This window comes from Podarcis cretensis (genome assembly GCF_951804945.1).
Source record: "Podarcis cretensis genome assembly, chromosome: 2".
NCBI lineage: Eukaryota > Metazoa > Chordata > Lepidosauria > Squamata > Lacertidae > Podarcis > Podarcis cretensis.
This window is the reverse complement of record NC_137171.1, coordinates 49,904,099-49,924,962: the sequence shown is the minus strand read 5'-3', so window position 1 is coordinate 49,924,962 and position 20,864 is coordinate 49,904,099. Positions and strand designations below refer to the sequence as shown.

At 45.2% G+C, this 20,864-nt stretch overlaps 1 protein-coding gene across 6 annotated transcripts in view; it reads right to left on the bottom strand.

Moving 5' to 3' along the window:
• Nucleotides 1-20,864, bottom strand: part of KCNIP1 (potassium voltage-gated channel interacting protein 1) — a 575,203-nt gene that overhangs the window by 322,053 nt on the left and 232,286 nt on the right. Inside the window, exon 1 of one of the 6 annotated variants that reach the window (XM_079964894.1) lies at nt 5,733-6,128. The exons of 3 other annotated variants lie outside the window; for them this stretch is intronic. In XM_079964894.1, the coding sequence (XP_079821020.1) occupies nt 5,733-5,793 (61 nt within the window). In that variant the 5' untranslated portion in view covers nt 5,794-6,128. Of the gene's footprint in view, nt 1-5,732; nt 6,129-20,864 lie in introns of those variants that run through there. 2 more of the 6 variants (XM_079964898.1, XM_079964901.1) reach the window with 2 other exon arrangements.

Here is a 20,864-nt window from a genome sequence, read left to right as displayed (position 1 = left end):
ATGGATGGCATGAAGAAAGTGGATAGAGAGAATATTTTCCTCCTCTCTTTTAGTATCAGCATCCACAGTTATCCAAATGAAGCTGAGTAGGGGAACATTAAGGACAGACAAGAGTAGCTCTTCACACAGCAACCCATAGAATTTGCTCCCTCAACTTAGCCGGTCACAAACTTTAAAGGAGATTTACCTAAAACCTTTAGAAAGGGAATTACACAAATTCATGGAGTCATAACTAACCACAATGTCTATATACTACCTGCAGCATAAGAGTTAGCATACCTCTGAATAACAGTTGCTGGAGAACACAAGTAGGATGAGTGTGCTGTGCTCATTTCCTTTCCCATAGGCATCCATTAACCAATGTGGGAAATAGAATGCCAGCAAGGCTCTTCTTATGTTTGGAACCTTGAAAGAACATAATATTCTACGTAATCCCTGATGGATCTTGTTAAATAGAGAATGGGATAATGTGGTTTATTAGCTGCAAAGAGATAATTAATCTGTGAATGACAAAACTATGTGTTGTTGAATCCTGGAGAGATAGTTAGACACCTTCTATTTCTCAGTGGAGGTAAAAATGAAGGGGCAATACTGTGATACAGAAAACTGATTTAGTACACATTGCATGGGGATTTTATCAGAAGGGTGATAACATTATTGGAAAACTAGAATCCTTCCTCTGTTTGTGGGCTGTGTACACACTGTGTGCACACAGATTCAATGCATCCCATGTGTGCATGGTTTTTTTTCATCATCCACATGACATTGTTCCATCCAAGTGACAGTCTGCATTTAATTCAAATCTTCCCAATCCATGGATAAAATCATAGGGAGGGGGGTGGAATCCAACAGAAAATTGCATGTTACCTGACTGTGGACACACTGAAGTGTATTATGGGTGAAATTTTCTTATATGTGTGATGAGGTTTTGATGTGTCATCCGTCACCATACCCCCTGCTTCCACTGGGAAGGTACTCATTGGTGAACTACTGGTGGAACTGGGTAGGACACACATTTTTTAACATTATTTTTAACACACCATTTTGTAAAAATCTGGCATATCAGAAAACTTGTAACTCAAAAGAAACGTGGCAATGACAAATATCTGCATGCATGCCCACCATGGACCTCAGTTTTCTGAAATTCAAGGGTCTGTGTGTGAGGAAGTACTGTGTGAGGGGAGGGGACAACACAGAGTGGGAAGGGTGACAACTCAGTGGAAGAGCATCTGCTTTGCATACAAGAGGTCCCAGGTTTAATTCCTTGCATTTCCAGGTAGGAGACACGCTAGCCAGAAACTTTGGAGAGCTGCTGCCAGTCTGTGTAGATAATACTGAACTAGATGGATCAATGCCCTGACTTGGTATAAGGCAGCTTCCCATGTTCAAATGCATCCCATCAAACACTACCAACTATTGTGGACTTGAAACAGTGCTCATGTGTAGACAAAAATGCAGACAGAAAAAATGGATCTGTGTAACCCCTTAATTCCCTGGTGTGTACACAGACACTGATAGCCATCATAGAGTGGATCAGATTGACACATAAATACAATCAATTCATAACATTAGCTGCAAGTTACAGGGTTTGTATGAATGTGAAAGGACTTAAATGTCATGCTTGGGAGTAGGGGTGTTTGTTGAAATTTGTATCCATGTAGCTTTTTGTAAATAGTGACAAATCCAAATAAACTGAAAGTTATGTAAGTAATCAAAGAATATGTTTTTCAGTTGGCCAGAAGCATAGTAATCTGTATTCATAAATGGTTCAACACAGTGTGTGCTGCCCAGAACTTAGCTATTTTTATAGTTATGAGGATTGCCAAGAAAACAAAAAAATAGAGGGGAAAGCATTGAACGAGGATAAGCATTTAAACTTTGATGAGCAATAATAATAATTTTGGTCTTTAAAATGGAAGCAAAGACTGGAAGTGAAAGACAGAATCAACATATTCAAGAAGTACCTATGTAATCTTCAGTTAATGTAGGATGGAAATACCTAAATCCACTGTAGAATTAGTATGGGCTGAACCAACTGATTCCACCCCACTGCTACAAAGTCCATTAGAGCTTTCTGTTCCAGCGCTCTTACTCTTCAGCACTTATAAACTCCTTTCATGTATACATTCCAGGAATGAACACACATGTCTGCAAAAAAGCATCTTGGCTGCAGGCTCTGCCCCCAGTCTATACATGTTTATTAGAATTTCTAAAGAGTCCCCATTCAAGCAGCTGTACACATGACAGACTCTCTCCAGATGTTCTAATCAATATGCATGGTTCACGAGTGGAATCTGCTGTGCTTCTCCCTCACATGAATTTAATTCATTAGCCTCAGAATCAGCTCCTAAAAAGAGTGTGACTTTCCAGTCTTTGAGGCAGGCATGGGAAACCTGTGGTCCTCCAGAGGGTGCTGGACTACAGTTCCCATCATCCCTGATCATTAGCTATGCTGGCTCAGGTTGACAGCCATTCAAGTCCCACAACATCTATAATGCCATGGGTTTCCCATCCCTGATCTGTTCTAGACCATTATTTGATCACAATGTGCTATTCAAAGAATAGGAAGTTTAGAGTTGTATTTTTCCTTGTGCAGTGGAACAATCTCCCCCTCTCCTTCCCCCATGTGCCAGCTGAATCTGTTCTGGAAGTTTCCCCCAACCCCCTAAGTCCTGCACTAGCACAAAAGTGCCATTGAATACCACCCACAGGATTATAGAATAGTGGAAAAGAGCAATGCTTAGTCATTTCAACCAGACTCTTGCCTTGAGGTGATGATAAGTTCAAGAGTAGAACTGTCTACTATGTAGCATGGTGGAGCTGCTATTGAGAAAAAGCAAAGGCCAAATCTCCCTTGAGCATTCTGTTCTTTGGACCCAGGCCTTGGTGTATGACTTTCTCCACAAATATACTTGTAATGGTTGTGCATCAAATAAAAGTATTGTGTTATTTGGCCACAAATCTAAACTGATGCTCCTGCATAGACCAGTGGGTATGATCTGAATCAGCAGCAGCCACACAGATAAGTGTGACTGATAATGGTTCATCATCATCATCACCATCATCGTCTTATTTGTATCCCGCCTTTCCACTAAAACCATGCTCAAGGCAGCTTACAACATGAAAATTACAATTTACAATTACAAACGTAACAAAAGTAGTCATAAACAAGATATACAACACATCAAAAAGTACACAACCAAACTAAACAATTTCCATATAAATCAAAAATTCTAAAAATAAAGATACAAAAAATTAACATCAACAACAGCAAGGAAAAGCCCCATACAATACCCCAACCCAAGACCATTCAGCGGGTTCACCTTTCATAGCTGGAGTCAATCAGTCAATCAGTGTCTCGCCCTCCCAGGCCAAGTGAAAAAAGGGCCAGCAAGGCAAGGAACATGTCTTCCAGGACTCACAGACAATAAGATGTCTGGCCTTTTCAGCAGCCTCCTCTTTTGTATCTGGAGTCAGTTAGGGCGCTGCCCTCCCAGGCCAGGTAGAAAGAGGCTAGCAAGGCAGGGAGCAGGTCTTCTAGGACTCACAGCCAAAATGGTTATTACTACTAATTAAACAAGTAATTACTATATTGGTTATGTAATTTTTATGATAGAATGATATTAGTGGTTTGCCAAGTAGTTTATGTTAGAAGCATCCATCATTCACACTTAACCAGAGTGTGTGTGGCTACAGTTAGTAGGCAATAGGATGAGACTACTTACTTGGACAGCTTATGGAAACTGGTTTCATTTATTGGGTTACAAATTCTACTAATTGACATTATCAAAAGATAATGTGTTCCTCTATTCACAGGAGGGTCTAACCAATTCTTTCCAGTCCTAACTGTAAAAAAAAATCAGAGAAGCTCAAATATGCTTCCAACCTGCTTTAGAATCAATTGTGTCATGATCAGTAGAAAAAAATGACCACCTCCATTAGAACTGTTCAAGCACTGCTCTTGGAAAACTATTTGCAGTTGAAAGATCACCACCCACAGATATCCACAGGACACTTAACTACCACAAGTCACTTAAAAAAAATAATTAGTGACCACAAGCAATGTCAAATTGCTTCTCGAAGTACAGCAAAATGATGGAGCAAGCTAAGTTACAAACTAAGGGGGAATAAATTGTAAATAATAGCTAGAGCCTGGAACTTGAAATCAATCTGAATATTACAGAGGGTGATTTCAGAGCAAATCAGAACCGCATTCTGTGCATAGAATATAAATGGCTAGCAGGTTTTTAACTAGGCTTTCTGGAAAGCCTCATAATCATACAACATGCACAATTACTTCAATAAGCCTTCAGAGTGCTCCCCTATGCAATGGACTGCTTCTACTTACTCCGAAGACTGAATATGTGGTTTGGTGTGTCTAACACATAGCTATAGCCCTCAGATAAATAACTTTCATGGAGGCAAGATAGTCATTCTGCACACAGATAAGCCACTGAAACCCCATTGGCTCTACAGGATTTAGGTAACCTAAGAACAATATTGCAGTCACAATCTACAAAAAGACTTTTGTGGGAAGATATTTGGGCTAGATACAGCTATTGCATTTGGCTGATCAAATGTATATCTAAGTATCATATGAGTATATATACACATAAATTGCCTTAGAAATCATCCAATTGTTTGCATTTAGGATCTGATTTCCCCACTTCTTCTTTATTGCTATTTGAAAGGCAGAATGAGTTGGATTGCAGAGCAGACAAGGAAAAAAGTTATTTTAAAAAAATCTGCCAAAAACTATTGGAAGGAGATGCTGTTCAAAGGCTGTGATCCAGTACATGTAGTTTTTATATTGTAAATGCTGGTTCTGGTTCCAGAAAGGAAGAGAACCCTCAAGTTTTAACACACAGAGGCACACACACAAACACATACACACATCCTCTCCAACTCCACGTACAAGCCGCTGTACTTCAGCCCCACCCCCCTGGTTTGCCTCCAACTTTCGGCTTTCCTTCCTGTGATGCTGAGTTAACCCTACTGAGAAAACAGAGCAAACAAACCACCCACTTTCGACGCCGGAGACTTCCTGGAATATTAGCATGCTAGATGGCAAGTCTTGCCGACTTAAGGATTGAAGACGAAGATGAAAGATCTTTGAAATGCTGCTTGCTATCTCCCCTCTCTTCTCTCACTTCCGCTCTTTAGGGAAATATATCCCCCCTCTTCTTCCTTTCCAAATGATGAGCATTAGACATGCACTGGCAGCATGGCTTACACACGATTAAAGGAATTAACGTACGTACGTCTCTCTTTCAGCAACCCCAAAAGGCTGCTGGAAAATGTTTTGCCACCTTGCTAGCCGCCCCCCCCCCCCCCGCAAATGAATGAATTCATAAAACAGCATGGGACCGGGAGTAAACAGGTTTTCCTCCGCGAGTGTGCTGCACACAGCAGGTTGCCGAGTTCTCCTCCTCACACACGTCTGCGTGAAAGGTTTACAACATTTCAAAAAGCAGCTTCCAACACAACCCCTGAAGCCACCCACTTTCCCTTCTTCTACAACCGCTAACACAAAACAACGAGCTCACACACATGCACACCCTTCGCTGTCATTTCCCCCCTTAGCGCGAATTTGCCTCTAACCATCAGTGTGTAGCTCTGTTAGTTGCAAGTGGCACATGCTTCGCTTTGCTCTTTTTAAAATGCCCAGTGCAAAAATCCAGTCTTTGCAAACACACATGAGAAAGGGAAAAAAGGGGAAAGATTATCCTTACCTCTCGAGGGTCTTCTTTGTTTGGTTTGCAGAGAAGAGAACGTGCCCATTACAGCACCCATTGTAACTGCTACTTGGGTGAGGGGCTACACAAAATATGCTTCCCCTCCCTCCTCCCAGTGAAACACCACCACCCCAAAAAAAATCTGTTTGGAATATCTACTCGGAGAAAAAGGAGGAGGGAAAAGCAAAGCACTGCAGCTGAGCGTTCAGCAAGCGTTAAGCTTTCAGATTTTTTTCTCCCCCTTTCAGTCAACACACACATGCACTGACTCACAGCCGGCTGCACTCTTATTATTCAAAACAGCTCCCCATCAAAATTTAAATGCTAGGTAGATTCCCTCAGACCAGAGCTGGCAGCAGATGCATCAAAATATTTACTGGAGCACAGCCACACAAACACACAGGCTAATTTTTTCTCTCGTTTCCTTATGGCTCCAACCAGAAGCCTGTAGGTCTACAGGGAAAACATCAATGCATCTCTTCCATTGTATACTAAACTACCATTCTGCAGGCATGGCGAAGGTCTCAAGGGATGCCAAGGGACTCAGGCTGAGTACCAATCATGAATGAATGAATGAGAACTTGCTGAATGGAAAATAATAGTGAACCAGCTGTCAAAGTTGTGGTTCTGCAGAAAGCTAATTCCTGCTGATTAATGGTCTTGCTAAAAAGGCAGGAAAGAGCAGTCACTTAAAACTCTTCCCAGCCAGAGGACTGGGGAAAGCAATTGCTTTCCTCACAAAAAATAATAACCAACAGCTAGTAAACTACACCATGTCCATTGTCCCTATTCTTCTCTTACATGCAATGTACAGACATGGCATGTGTATTTTAAAAATGTGAATCACAGTTATTTTAACTTGTGCAAAATATAGAAGGGACACTGGCTGATAGCAGTGCACCACTCTCTTTCCCCTAGAAAATATATGTGATAGGCATCATCATTATCTGAATCCCAATCAATTCGCTTTACTATTCACATTCACATTCCTGCTCCAACCATATAATACTATCTAAATATCACTCTTCAACTGAGGCCTTTGTACTTCTAAGGTTTCAGGGAAATCCAGGTTACACTATGTGTTGGTATTGACCATTTTGGTCAAAATATGATGTAGATTGTCTACTTCACACTAAGAATGAAAAATGGACAAAGGGTAGAGGGAAGTCAAGCCTAATTAAGCAACCAAGTCAGAGCACAGGAGTCAGCTTGCTGATCACACATCCTTTCAAGACAGCAGCATTTGTGATAATATTTCATGGTATTGTGGAAATACCCTGTTCTACAGCAGAAAAATGTATTCTATCTTAGTGGTTCTATAAGTCATTTCTATATTATTATTATTATTATTATCATCATCATCATCATCATTATCATTATCATTATCATTATCATTATCATTATCATTATCATTATTATTATTAAAACAAACATTAACCAAATTTGATACACCAAACAACTTTGATGTACATTAAAAACTATAGATTTCAGATCATTAATAGGGTGAAAATATTCCCAAATAAAGTTTAGAGTGGTTGTTTTTTTCTGGAATAAGGAACACTTTGGACATATTGTTAGAAATATATATATCATTTTACTGCCCCAACACCTCCCTGTCAAAGGATGTAAGGCTAAGTTGTGCCCCCAAATATATTTTTAAATTTTTATTTATTTATTTATTATTTATATCCCGCCCATCTGGCTGGGCCTTCCCAGCCACTCTGGGCGGCTTCCATAAAAACCAAAAATACAGTAAAATCACACGTTAAAAACTTCCCTGAACAGGGCTGCCTTAAGATGTCTTCTGAATGTCAGGTAGTTGTTTATCGCTTTGACATCTGCTGGAAGGGCGTTCCACAGGGTGGGCGCCACTACCGAGAAGGCCCTCTGCCTGGTTCCCTGTAGCTTTGCTTCTCGCAATGAGGGAACCGCCAGAAGGCCCTCGGCGCTGGACCTCAGCGTCCGGACAGAATGATGGGGGTGGAGACGCTCCTTCAGGTATACTGGACCGAGGCCGTTTAGGGCTTTAAAGGTCAGCACCAACACTTTGAATTGTGCTCGGAAACATACTGGGAGCCAATGTAGGTCTTTCAAGACCGGTGTTTGGGTTTTGTATGGTTTAACCTGATGCTTTGTACTGTGGAAGCTTTTTCTTCTTCTTATGCACTATCACACCCACCCTTGCTTTTCATATAGAAATTACGGCACAGAATTTAAAATAATGCCAATCCATGCAATGTACACCTCACATAGCCTTATTGCATATACCCTCTTGCATATTAAAATAGCAAAGTCGCAGTAATACCTTTAATAGACCCAACCCAAAAATCACAAACAATGCAATATTTAGTCTGAGCAGGGAATGTATGACAGAAGCTACCCTACCAGCTTGATTACAGCTAGAGATGGTTGAAATCTCCCTAAGAAATAACATCTTTCGTCTTCCCTTGAAATTCCTGCACATCTTTTTCCTGGTGCTTCATCTGAACAGCTATGACAATTAAAGATGTGGCCAACATTCTTAAATATCTGAACCCAGTATTGGAACAATATTGCTTTACCATCTCTCAAAAATCCTAAAGTGGCTTTGCCTAAGCAAAACCTTCCAAATTCCCTTCAACTATTTATTTATTCAAAACTCAGTGGGTACTGACGATGCTAATCATGATACAAAGGATGAAATTCACAACCTCTGTGTTGCACAGAGCACCTAATTCGGCCTCCTTTCAGTCTCACTGCCATTCAATGACAGATCCTTTGTGTGACATTGCATCCTGTTACTCACATTTTGCATGCATCTTTCAAGAGAAACTTGTATTTTTGTGTGCACTTTTTGCATAAACACAAAAACATTCAGAAGTACAGAGAAATCCCACACATGATCCCACACAACTTTCCACATCATGACTCATGCATTTTGGGTGACAGCACCGCAACGCTAAAACATGAACATGTAAAATGAATTGCCCTACGTAGTTAATTACACAGAAGAGATGCCACAGGGAAAAACAAGTGGAAATTAACTCCTTTCATAATGCTTTTTGGCATTTGTTGGACTGCACCCAAAAATAAAAGCATTTGATTGGCATAGGCCAATTCAGCCGACCACCTACATGGAGAATAGTGGGAAATACACTGCCAGCTTTTGTGAGGAAATCATGAAGGGTACTAGCAGAGCAGAGTTGAACCCGTTACCAAGATGTCTGTAATTCTTGTAGCTTCAGTGCTAGTGTCTGAGTATGGCAGCTGCTGTTCTCACAGAGCACCATGTTTTTCTGGGTGGATGAGAGTCTTAACAGTTGTTTTTAATTTTTCTTGTAATTTATATTTTTCATTACAATCTGGCTTTAGCATAATTTTACCATAGAAAGGTAGTTTTGTATTGTCCAAATAAAAAAGAAACATAAATTGGGAGTACATCTGCCACTGACAGCCTGGCCCCACTTGCATCCCCAGTGCCTGCTCACCAATGTACATGGCAGCCTCATTCACAACCTACCAACTCTTATCTCCATGTTCCATCCAAACCTCCCCCTCCTCTGCCTCTCAAGCAGACCCATGCAAAGCTTGTCTGAGCCCAGGGCAGGAGTCTTGTTAGAACAAAGTTACTGAACTCAAACAAAAAAGCAGCCGGTCCCTAGTGGGGCCACACAGCAGATTTAGAAGAGTGCAATTGGTTCAGTTGCACTGGGTGCAGAGCCTCGGGGAAGCAACAACTATGTTGTAGACAGGAAGGTGAGAGGCAAGGGGGTGTTGAATTTGGGGACCTCAAAGTCCACCACTGCCCAGGCCAAGTATACCTAGCTACCTCCCCCTCTGAACGGGGCCTGCTCTCAAGCTTGGTGCAATCTGCTCTGACTCAATCTATTGCTCTTGAGCTTGCTTGTGGATCAGAACACAACACTTGGTTGGATTGCACATTGGATTATGGGTTGCAGTCCATTTTATATTAAAAGATATGTACAAAATGTGTGGGACGCGGGTGGCGCTGTGGGTAAAACCTCAGTGCCTAGGGCTTGCCGATCGCATGGTCGGTGGTTCGAATCCCCGCGGCGGGGTGAGCTCCTGTCTTTCGGTCCCAGCTCCTGCCCACCTAGCAGTTTGAAAGCACCCCTAAGTGCAAGTAGATAAATAGGTACCGCTTTAAGGCGGGAAGGTAAACGGCGTTTCCGTGTGCTGCGCTGGTGCTGGCTTGCCAGAACAGCTTCTTCACGCTGGCCACGTGACCCGGAAGTGTCTCTGGACAGCGCTGGCCCCCGGCCTCTTAAGTGAGATGGGCGCACAACCCTAGAGTCGGACACAACTGGCCCGTACGGGCAGGGGTACCTTACAAAATGTGTATTTTATGGATGAATGCACTGAAAAACATTCAAAAATGTGGCTGCTTTAATAAATAACAACAGCATCAAAAAATGGGTGCTTTGCTTTGTCTTCCCCTCTCAATCTCAATTAGCTATTGCACCACATATATATGTGTGCGTGAGGGGTGAGGCTGGAGTGTTAAATTAAATACTATATTAAAAAGGGACCAAAAATATATACTTCATAGATATTATACAATGGACTAAAAGCATTATAAGTTATCTATCCAGGGCATGGCTTCTGTGCACAATTTCTCCCCCTCTCCCTCTCCCTCTCCCTCTCCCTCTCTCTCTCTCTCTCTCTCATCTCTCCATTTATTATGTCTGAGCTGCTTCCTCCACTACCAAGACATAGAACCACCATGCAATTATCAGTGGATTCCTTAAAAATGGCATGCACCTCTTGCTCTTCTTTATCAACTAACCCTAACTACAACAGTAATTTTCCTGATGATCCTGGAGGGGCTCTCCTCTTCTGGGGTTCTTGCTGTATCTCTCAGGCAAGTCTGAAGAAACATTTTAAAAAGGGTTCTGAAGCTGTCATTTTTTTCACAATTCTAGTTCACTGTTATGTAGTGAAGTTTCACCCTGGGCCAGCAGGGGGATACTGTATATAGTTTTCACTCAGGTCTGTAGATAGTTTTCACTCAGGTCCACGTCAGTTATTTTAGGCGGGAACTCTGGGCTGTTGTTGCTACAATGTTGACAGCCGGCTGCCTATAAAAGCAGGCCGGCTGAGCTGTTTGGAGTCAGTTCTATTCCAGCTTACAAAATAAAGAGCTACTTGGAGAAATCGCTGTGTCGTCTGCTATGTCAACCCACAACTTAACACTGGCGACGAGGATGGGATCGATGGACATCAGAGCACAGCCAGATGCGGCCAGCCTCTGAACTGAGCTGAATCACTGAGCTGAATCACAGAGCGAAATCACTGAGCGAAATCACTGGACAGAACCAATTCAGAGCTGACTGTTCTGGCTAAGAGAACTGTGTTCCATCCATCGCCCTTCACGCCGGCATCGGAATCATGGCTTCACTTGTGCCTCTACCGCCGTTTGCGCCAGCCTCTGAATCATGGGACTCCTACCTCGCTCGGTTCGACTGCTACCTCCAAGCCAACGAGCTGACAGCAGTATCAAAGGATCAGAAGCGGGGCCTATTCCTCAGCCTCTGTGGGCCTGAGGTGTTTGAGACGGACCGAGCATTGGTTGCTCCTGAAGCAGTCCAGGCAACACCATGGGACATGATCCAAGAGAAGCTCCGCAACCACTACGCACCAAAGCCGTCCAAGATTGCTGCCCGCCATGTGTTCTACCACCGGAACCAGGCAGAGGGGGAGTCAATCAACAACTACACCACCGCCCTGCGACAGGCTGCAATGCACTGTGAGTTCCGAGACTTAGACGATGCCCTGATGGATCGAATCATCTGCGGGGTCCGGGACATCCATCTACAACGGCGTCTCCTCGCCAAGCCAGACCTCAAGCTACAGAAAGCCATTGAGGAGGCTGTGGCCTCAGAAGCTGCTGAACGCTCCGCCCAGGAGATCCACAAGTCCAGCAGCCCGCGTCTTGCTAGGGAGCCAGTTCCGGTGCATCATGAAGAGGCCAGCAGTGATGAGGCATCCTCCAGTGAAGACGATGACGTGCACCAGACAAAGCGGGAGCGCAGGAAGTTCCAACAGAAGTCCAAGGGCCAACCGGAATGTGCCGGCTGCGGAGGCAACCATTCCCGTGCCAAGTGTCGATTCAGAGACGCCATCTGTAGGAAGTGTTCCAGAAGGGGCCACATCGCTAAGGTCTGCCGATCGGCTCCGTCTGACACCCCCCCTTCATCGACTCGCAAGTCCAAGTCTTCACTCCAGTCTGCCAAGGAAAGTTGTTTCGCTCTCACCAACTGCCGCTGCCCGTCTGGAACCACGATTGGCCAAACCGACTCGCCTACGCGACGCAAGCTGAACGTCACGGTGCTCATTGAAGGAGCTCCATGTGACATGGAGATCGACACAGGGTCTGCCCTGTCCATCGTGTCATGGAGCACCATCAAAAGACTGGTACCCAGAGTGTCCAAAAGGCAACTCGACTCTCACCGCGTACACCTGAGAGACTACCAGGGAAACGACATTCCCGTGGTAGGCGTTGGCCGGTTCCGGATCGCCTTCAAGGATTTTTCGGGCCTGCTCTGGTTGGTGGTGGTCGAAGGTCTGCGGCCAAGCCTCCTAGGGCTAGACTGGTTTGATGCCCTCGGCTTGGAAGTCACCGGCATCAACTGCATCTCTAACGCAGAGACTGAGGGTCTGGTCAAAGACTTTGCCGAGGTTTTTGATGGCACCTTGGGGCAATATACAGGTACGCCCATCTCCTTTAGCCTTGATCCACAAGTCGCCCCCATCAAGCTAAAGCCACGCCGGGTTCCCTTTGCTCTCAAGGCTAAGGTGGACGAACAACTGGACAAACTGATCGCCCAAGGAGTTTTGGAGCCGGTTGACCACGCCAAGTGGGAAACCCCCATCGTCACGCCTGTCAAGCCAGATGGGTCGGTGAGAATCTGCGCTGACTACAAGTGCACGATCAACAAGGCACTTCAGCAGCACGCTTATCCGGTTCCTGTTGTCCAACACCTGCTGCATTCCCTGGGTGAGGGTAAGATCTTCGCTAAGCTGGACCTTGCCCAAGCCTATCAACAACTGCCAGTCGATGATGCCACTGCTGAAGCCCAGACGATCGTCACCCACCGGGGGACATTCCGTTGCCGCCGGTTGCAGTTCGGGGTGAGTGTGGCTCCTGGCATCTTCCAAAGCCTTATGGAGCGTCTCCTGCAAGGGCTTCCGGGCGTGGTACCATATTTTGATGACGTCTTGGTGTCTGCAGACTCACACCAGCAGCTGTTCGAGCGCCTCCATGCCGTGCTGACCAGGTTCCAAGAGGCCGGGCTCAAGGTAAAGAGGGAGAAGTGCCAGATCGCCGTTCCACAGGTAGAGTTCCTGGGCTATCTTATCGATGCCTCCGGCCTTCACCCGACCACATCCAAGATCCACGCTATCCAGCAGGCCCCCACCCCAAAGAACAAGACGGAGTTGCAGGCGTTCCTGGGGCTGCTGAACTTTTATAACATGTTCCTGCCCCACAAAGCCACAGTTGCTGAGCCTCTTCACCGACTCCTTAGCACTAAGACGCCTTGGGCCTGGGGTCATCGGGAGATGGCGGCCTTCAACGCGGTCAAGGCTCTCCTTTCATCAGACAGTGTGCTGGTACAGTACAGTGAATCCAGGCCGCTGGTCCTTGCCTGCGACGCCTCACCTTTTGGCATCGGTGCTGTCCTTAGTCACCGTTTTCCAGACGGAAGAGAAGCACCGCTCACCTACTTTTCCAGGACGCTATCTCCGATGGAACGGAATTACAGCCAGCTCGACAAGGAGGCACTGGCACTTGTGGCTGGAGTGAAGAGGTTCCATGAATACCTCTATGGCAGGACTTTTGACCTCATCACTGACCACAAGCCACTCCTGGGCCTCCTCGCCGGTGATCGTCCAACTCCACCGGTCCTCTCGCCACGCATGCTGCGATGGACTGTTTTCCTGGCTGCCTACCACTACCGGCTCATCCATCGCCCGGGGAAATCGATGGGCCATGCCGACGCCCTCAGCCGTTGCCCTCTTCCAGCATTTGTGGAAGACCCGGCTCCAGCTTCATCGCTCCTTCTGATTGAGGATCTTCCGGCAGCGCCTGTATCGGCTGCCACTGTGGCCTCCGCGTCTGCCCAGGATCGCACCATCAGCCGGGTGCTCAACTGGGTGTGGAGGGGGCGGCCACAAGGGCCTTTTACATCGGAGTTCCAGCCCTTCGCAACCAGACAACATGAACTCTCAGCTCATCGCGGCTGTCTGCTGTGGGGAGACCGCGTCGTGATTCCCCAGGGACTCCGTCAGCGCATCCTGGAGGCTCTGCACGTTGGCCACCCGGGAATTGTCAAAATGAAGGCGTTGGCTCGGTGTTACGTCTGGTGGCCTAATATGGACGATGCCATCACTGCCTGGGTGTCCGCCTGTCAAGCATGCCAAGAGTCGAGGCCTGCACCACCGGCAGCTAAGGGACACACCTGGGAGACGCCAAAGACACCCTGGTTGAGGGTGCACATCGATCTGGCTGGCCCCTTTCACGGCCGGACCTTTATGGTAGTGGTGGACGCCTATTCCAAATGGCTGGAGGTCACCCTGATGCCCTCCACCACTACCGAAGCTGTCATCCGGGTGCTGCGAGGCCTGTTTGCAACGCATGGGTGTCCTGATGTCCTTGTCTCTGACAACGGACCACAGTTCACGTCAGGCACGTTTGAGCGGTATCTTTTGGGACTGGGCATCCGCCATGCCCTAACGGCACCCTTTCATCCATCCAGCAACGGGCAAGCGGAAAGAATGGTGCGCTCGGCAAAAGAGGCACTGGCGCGCCTGGACAGGGGAGACTGGCATGAGCGGGTCGCCAAATACTTGTTCGTGCAACACATCACCCCTCATGCGGCCACAGGGAGGAGTCCTGCTGAACTGCTTATGGGCCGCCACCTCAGGTCACCGCTCGACCGGCTACACCCGGACTTTGCCGTGGCTGAACCCCCAGGCTGTGCCAACGCGCCACGGTCATTTGTCCCAGGAAACCAGGTCTTTGCCCGGAACTATGTGGGGGACATTCCTTGGGTGCCAGCCACAGTAGTGGGAGTCACTGGACCTCGCTCGTACCAAGTGGCACTCGAAGACGGACGCTTGTGGCAACGGCACATAGACCAGCTTAGGCGCAGGGTTGGGGACTTGGACACTACCGAGGTGCCCCCAACTGCGCTTGCGGCTCCAGAAGAGACACGTACAGATGGCGAGGCCCCACCTACACCTCCCTCGCAAACTGCCAGCGTGGAGCCGAACCAAGCCGCTTCAGAGGGTCTGCCAGACTTACCACAGACTCAGACCACTCCACTTGCGGAGGCTCCACCCACAGCAGCGGATCCAGGGGAGTTGGTTCCAACGCCACCTAGGGTCGCACCACAGCCTCAGCAAGAACTGTGTGGCCCTCCGGACTTGGCTACCAGTCCCCGGCGGTCTGGCAGAGTTCCCAAGCGCCCAACTTATTTAAAGGACTATGTTGTTGGACATGTATCACTGTTGGTCTAAGTATGGGAAATGTAACCAATATGCTTTTGTGCCTAATTGAACCATTACGCGTAGTGCTGTATATAAGGAAACCATTACGATTGTAACTAACGCCTTATCTCGGTGGGGAGGGGTGTTATGTAGTGAAGTTTCACCCTGGGCCAGCAGGGGGATACTGTATATAGTTTTCACTCAGGTCTGTAGATAGTTTTCACTCAGGTCCACGTCACGTTATTTTAGGCGGGAACTCTGGGCTGTTGTTGCTACAATGTTGACAGCCGGCTGCCTATAAAAGCAGGCCGGCTGAGCTGTTTGGAGTCAGTTCTATTCCAGCTTACAAAATAAAGAGCTACTTGGAGAAATCGCTGTGTCGTCTGCTATGTCAACCCACAACTTAACATTCACCATTTTATTGCTGCAGCCAAAGGCCATGACAAACCTGCAGCAATAGTACCAATAAAATAGCACAGAACGTACATCCATAATATAAGCCAACATCTGTGATGTAAGGGAAAGAAAATACCAGAGACACCAACAAGCTTAATTCTAGATTGATTTCAGATTAAACCTCCAAATCACAACAATTTATAGCAATCTTATCTAATTTCTTTGTCCTGATGTTATGTTACCGAATAGTTGTCATTCAGATTCAGGCATGGAGTTACTCATTCATATGGTTGTCCTGTCACAAGTGCAAAAACTATGAGTCAAAGGAGGGTTGGCAGGCATTCTTAGGGTACTACTAATAGCTTCAAGTAATTATGTACCTAAGTTTACTGAAGCTCAACAGGCTTATTTTTTTCTGCTTAGCTCCTTATAAGTTAAAAGGGGGGGGGGGGTAAAGGACCCTTTGATGGTTAAGTCCAGTCAAAGGTGACTACAGTTTCACTGAGCTATGAAGGTCTCTTTCCTGATTAGTCAATATACTGACATAAGATCATCATGTAGCCGCCCTGTTTGTTAGCCGCCCTGAGCCCGGCTTCGGCTGGGGAGGGCGGGATATAAATAAAATTTATTATTATTATTATGTATGCTTAAACTAACCTCTCTCCTCACCTTTCCAGCACAACCCCTTTACCTCTTTTGCACATGTGTTTGATTTGCACTAATATGGTAAGGTAGGTAAATGTAAAGGACCCCTAGACGCCGGTTAAGTCCAGTCAAAGGTGACTTTGGGGTGCAGTACTCATCTCCGCTTCCAGGCCGAGGGACCCAGCATTTGTCCACAGACAGCTTTCCAGGTCATGTGGCCAGCATGACTAAACTGCTTCTGGCATAACGGGACACCATGATGAAAGCCAGAGCGCTTGGAAACGCTGTTTACCTTCCTGCTGCAGCAGTACCTATTTATCTACTTGCACTGGTGTGAAAGTAGCTCCTTATATTGCAGCTATGAGCTGGTAGATGGATGTTAGGCAAAAGGTGCAACGAATAACCAGTGCTTTAAAGGGATAATCTAAGGGCGGGATTAATTTAACCAGTCATGTCAACAAAAGCCCTACGCAAAGACTTGCACTTGTGCAAAGGGGCTTTCCCCCTCTCCACTTCCTGAAATTGGCTCTGAAGAGGTTGAAAGAACCTTCAGAACAGCACAGGAAGGAGAGAATAGAGGGGGATTGTTCCCTCTGGTTTGCACAGACAGAATGAGTGGAAGAGTGTGACACTGAATTTCACCCAATCTGTTCATATAAACTTCAAACAAACTGCAGAGATGATATCATCCAGAATGGTTTTTTTCTCCACAAAAACAATTATGACAATAAAATTGAAACATTTTTTTAAAAGTAAAAAAATAAAAATTGATTATTTAGAGGTCAGGTCCTGCCACACTTTCTCACGTAGAGCAACAGTATCATAGAAAATAATAGGCAAGACAGTTTTGGAAATCTATTGAAAAGGTAATAAAACAATTTATTAGTATAGCTGTACAGGCCCAAAGCAACAACTCTCTCTGGATCTTGAAAGCTGCCCCAAATAATCTTCAACTAAAATAAAAATGTCACATTTCGTTCATGATTTTGAAAGTGGAAATAAAAATGCTGAAGTGTGCATGAAAAAATGAGTCCAGTAGCAATGGGATCATTTGAAGCTAAAAATAAAAGATGGGTAATATGACCAGGAATGTGGAAGCTCCTTTGCTTTGTCTATACATAATAAATATTCTGGGAACTAACATAAAACCACACCATTTACATTTAATAGCTGAACAGGACTGAACATTTTGAGTGTTCAGCAAAAGGAAGAATAATGCATCATATGCAAATAAGAATTGATGAGGTTTTTTCCCTTGGCAAAAAAAATGACAAACAACTCTTAAGTCCAGGCATTTCAGTATCACTAGCCAGCTCTCAAATCTGGCATGTGTACCCAGTAATGAGTGTAATGATGCAGTGCTGTGGGATAGGTTTATATCATCAGTTCACATATAATAACTGCAATAAGCTTACAAGCAGGAGAGTCCTCTTCAGTGATGAAACAAAGCAGGGATGTCCAAATACATTTTGCAGCCTGAAGTGAAATACAAGATGGCACCACTCTCATTCGATACACAGAAGCTGACCCAGACTTATATTTTGGTACCTGTGATGGCCCAACAATTTCCCCCTCCCACACTCAAGGGCAGTAAGTTAGCACGAGTGAGTGCATGGATAAGGGCTCAAGGCAGGCCACACTGCACCCACAGCTCTATCATCCAATATCTGGTCCTCACACCTTGCCCCACACTTCAGCATCTGCCATCTGAAATGGTGCTTTATTCTACCTAATGAGATCTATATAGAGTTGAACAGACAGATCTTTCCCATGATCCAGTTTCATATGACCCTCTTCACATTGTAAATGAAAGCAAGCAAACAAACAAAAATCACCAGCTGAAGAAGATAGTCATGCATTTTAAAACTTTCTTTTGAGTTATAATGGCTAGCAGGCACTAAAATAAGACATCAGACTGAGTCTAAAGGCCCAGTGTTTGCTCATTCATAAGCATGCAACAAGCCACAAGAGCAGCAGCATAGTCACTTGTTCATTTCTGAATATATTCTCATTTCTTGGTCCGTAGTGGAGTATTTCCATTTTGCAAACGAAATACCGAAAGAGCAGATATTACATTACTTGTTCAAGGTGGGATGACATTTGTAACACAATAAAGTATGGGATATGTTAAATTAATTCAGAATCCTCTGTTTGCACACATGCACCCTGACTCCCACAAAATAGTCTTCAACTCAACACTGTTTGAACTTTCATATAAATCTGTAAATGACTGACAGATGAAAATCCTTCGGGTTTTTGTTCTCACCAGTCAGCCAAAGAGACTAAGTACTGAGAAGTTCTTAAGAGGAAAGTGCTACATCAAAACTGCATATAGAATATTTGAGAGGGGGGGAAACCACCCACAAATGTCAGTCAAATATTACTTCCTGCTACAGTTCAAGGCCAAAAGGCCAAGCTGGAATGGTAAGAAAAAAAATTCTGCTATCAGGGATGACAGGACAGGGATAAAAGAAGAAATAAAAAAAAACAATCTTTTAAAAAGATGGTTTGGCTGCATCTCCTAGCATCTATTTGTGCTTTAAAAGCACTCAGATGAGAAGTGCCAAATCACCAACTGGTAATTCAGGTCACTGAGCAGATCTGCACCGATTTGTTGACACAGTGGTCATCCGGCAGACTATTTTTGCTTCCCAGCAGTATTCTACCTTTTGCCACAGAATTGTGGTCAGGAACATAATGGCTGTTACAAAGCCTAAGGTATGTACCTTCTCCTCCTGTCAGGTTAGATTACATCAGGCGAAGAAAGAAAGCAGAACAAAAAAATGATTTTGTTTATGCAAAGCTTAACTTGTTTTCTTTTTTTATATCAAAATGGATCTGAAAAAATAATACCTGCACTGGTTACCAGTAGTGGTTTATAAAGCAGATATGCCCCATTGTGTGCAATGCTTATTTAACTTGGCTTTAAATTATAGCAAATGCATTAAGTAGCAGGACCATACTATAAGAGAGCTGAAACTAGGAGGGGTGTGCACAGATACAGATACACACACACACACACAAACAAGAGTGACAAGGATCTGTCTCCATTGAAAATTCAGTCTGGTACAGAATGCACAAAGGAGAGATGGTTCAAGAGGATGCTTTCTTCAGGGCTGAATTGCAGCTTCATGTTTTGCCACTGTTACAAATCTGGCCAACATATTGGGCACTTGTACTCATCTTAGATTTTAAAAAAACAAAGAAAGAAAAGCAGCACATGTTGATGGCACTACAAAAACAGCAGCTTGAAGCAAACATTCAAGATTTTGTACTACCAGCGTTCTAAACTCTGGCAGAAATCCCACATGCAGGCAGGCTGCTTAAAAATCTCATAGATTTCAATACAATTTTACTCTGTGCAAGATTGCAGTCTAAATCACTAACAAGGGCATCCACCCGAACAGCTTTAAGCTCTGATGGCAGTAATGGCTCAGTATGTGTCACTGTCTATCCCTCCCCTGGGTGCAGAGTATATATTGGGGATGCACTTCACTGATTACATAAAGCAAAAGAACCAGGAAGTTTCTTCTGTCCATGCCTGTCTGTCTAGCTGAGCACGTGCCTCACACTCTGAATAGAGATGTGTCATGCTTTAATCAGGCTTCATTTCCAAAGATGTGGAAAATGCCAGTGGGTTAGAAAGGGTCATTAAGCAGCTGGACTGGTCTGATGAGGCTGCAATCCTTCCTTTCAAGAGGATGAGTGGACTGCAAAGAAAGACAGGGTTCCTTTACCTTTCAAGAGCTGTGTGGAAGAGGGCAGTTTCAGGTGTGTTTTTCTTGCCCCAACATAGCAAGCCATAACTGCTTCTACATGACTATTCAAGGAACAGGAGCTTTAAAAGGTAAAGGTAAAGGTACCCCTGCCCGTACGGGCCAGTCTTGACAGACTCTGGGGTTGTGCGCCCATCTCACTTAAGAGGCCAGGGGCCAGCGTTGTCCGGAGACACTTCCGGGTCACGTGGCCAGCGTGACATCGCTGCTCTGGCGAGCCAGAGCCGCACACGGAAACGCCGTTTACCTTCCCGCTGGTAAGCGTCCCTATTTATCTACTTGCACCCGGAGGTGCTTTCGAACTGCTAGGTTGGCAGGCGCTGGGACCGAGCAGCGGGAGCGCACCCCGCCGCAGGGATTCGAACCGCCGACCTTTTGATCGGCAAGTCCTAGGCGCTGAGGCTTTAACCCACAGCGCCACCTGCGTCCTTTGCCTTCATTTAAATCTTGGCATCCTACACAATGAACTCATCACGTGAATCAGTCCTCACAGGGATAGGAAATGCTCCTCTGATGTTGTGGGCCTCTGAATACATGATTATCCACCAATTATCAAGGCTAATTGCTAGTGCATCAGTGCTGCTTGCTCTCAAGGGCACATTCCACCTGACCCTAATTGATCTTCAATTATGTTATTCAATATTATATTTTTGCACCCATTGTTTTGCTTTCTTCCCCTCCACCAGACCCTGTCCTTGATCATCTTAAATTTGCCAAGCCTTCACTTGTAATTTGCATCTATTCTGAAGATTGCATCAAGCAAGCATGCTCTCCACCCACACTCCCCATACCCTGCTTCTGATCAGCTACTCGGATTTGTCTG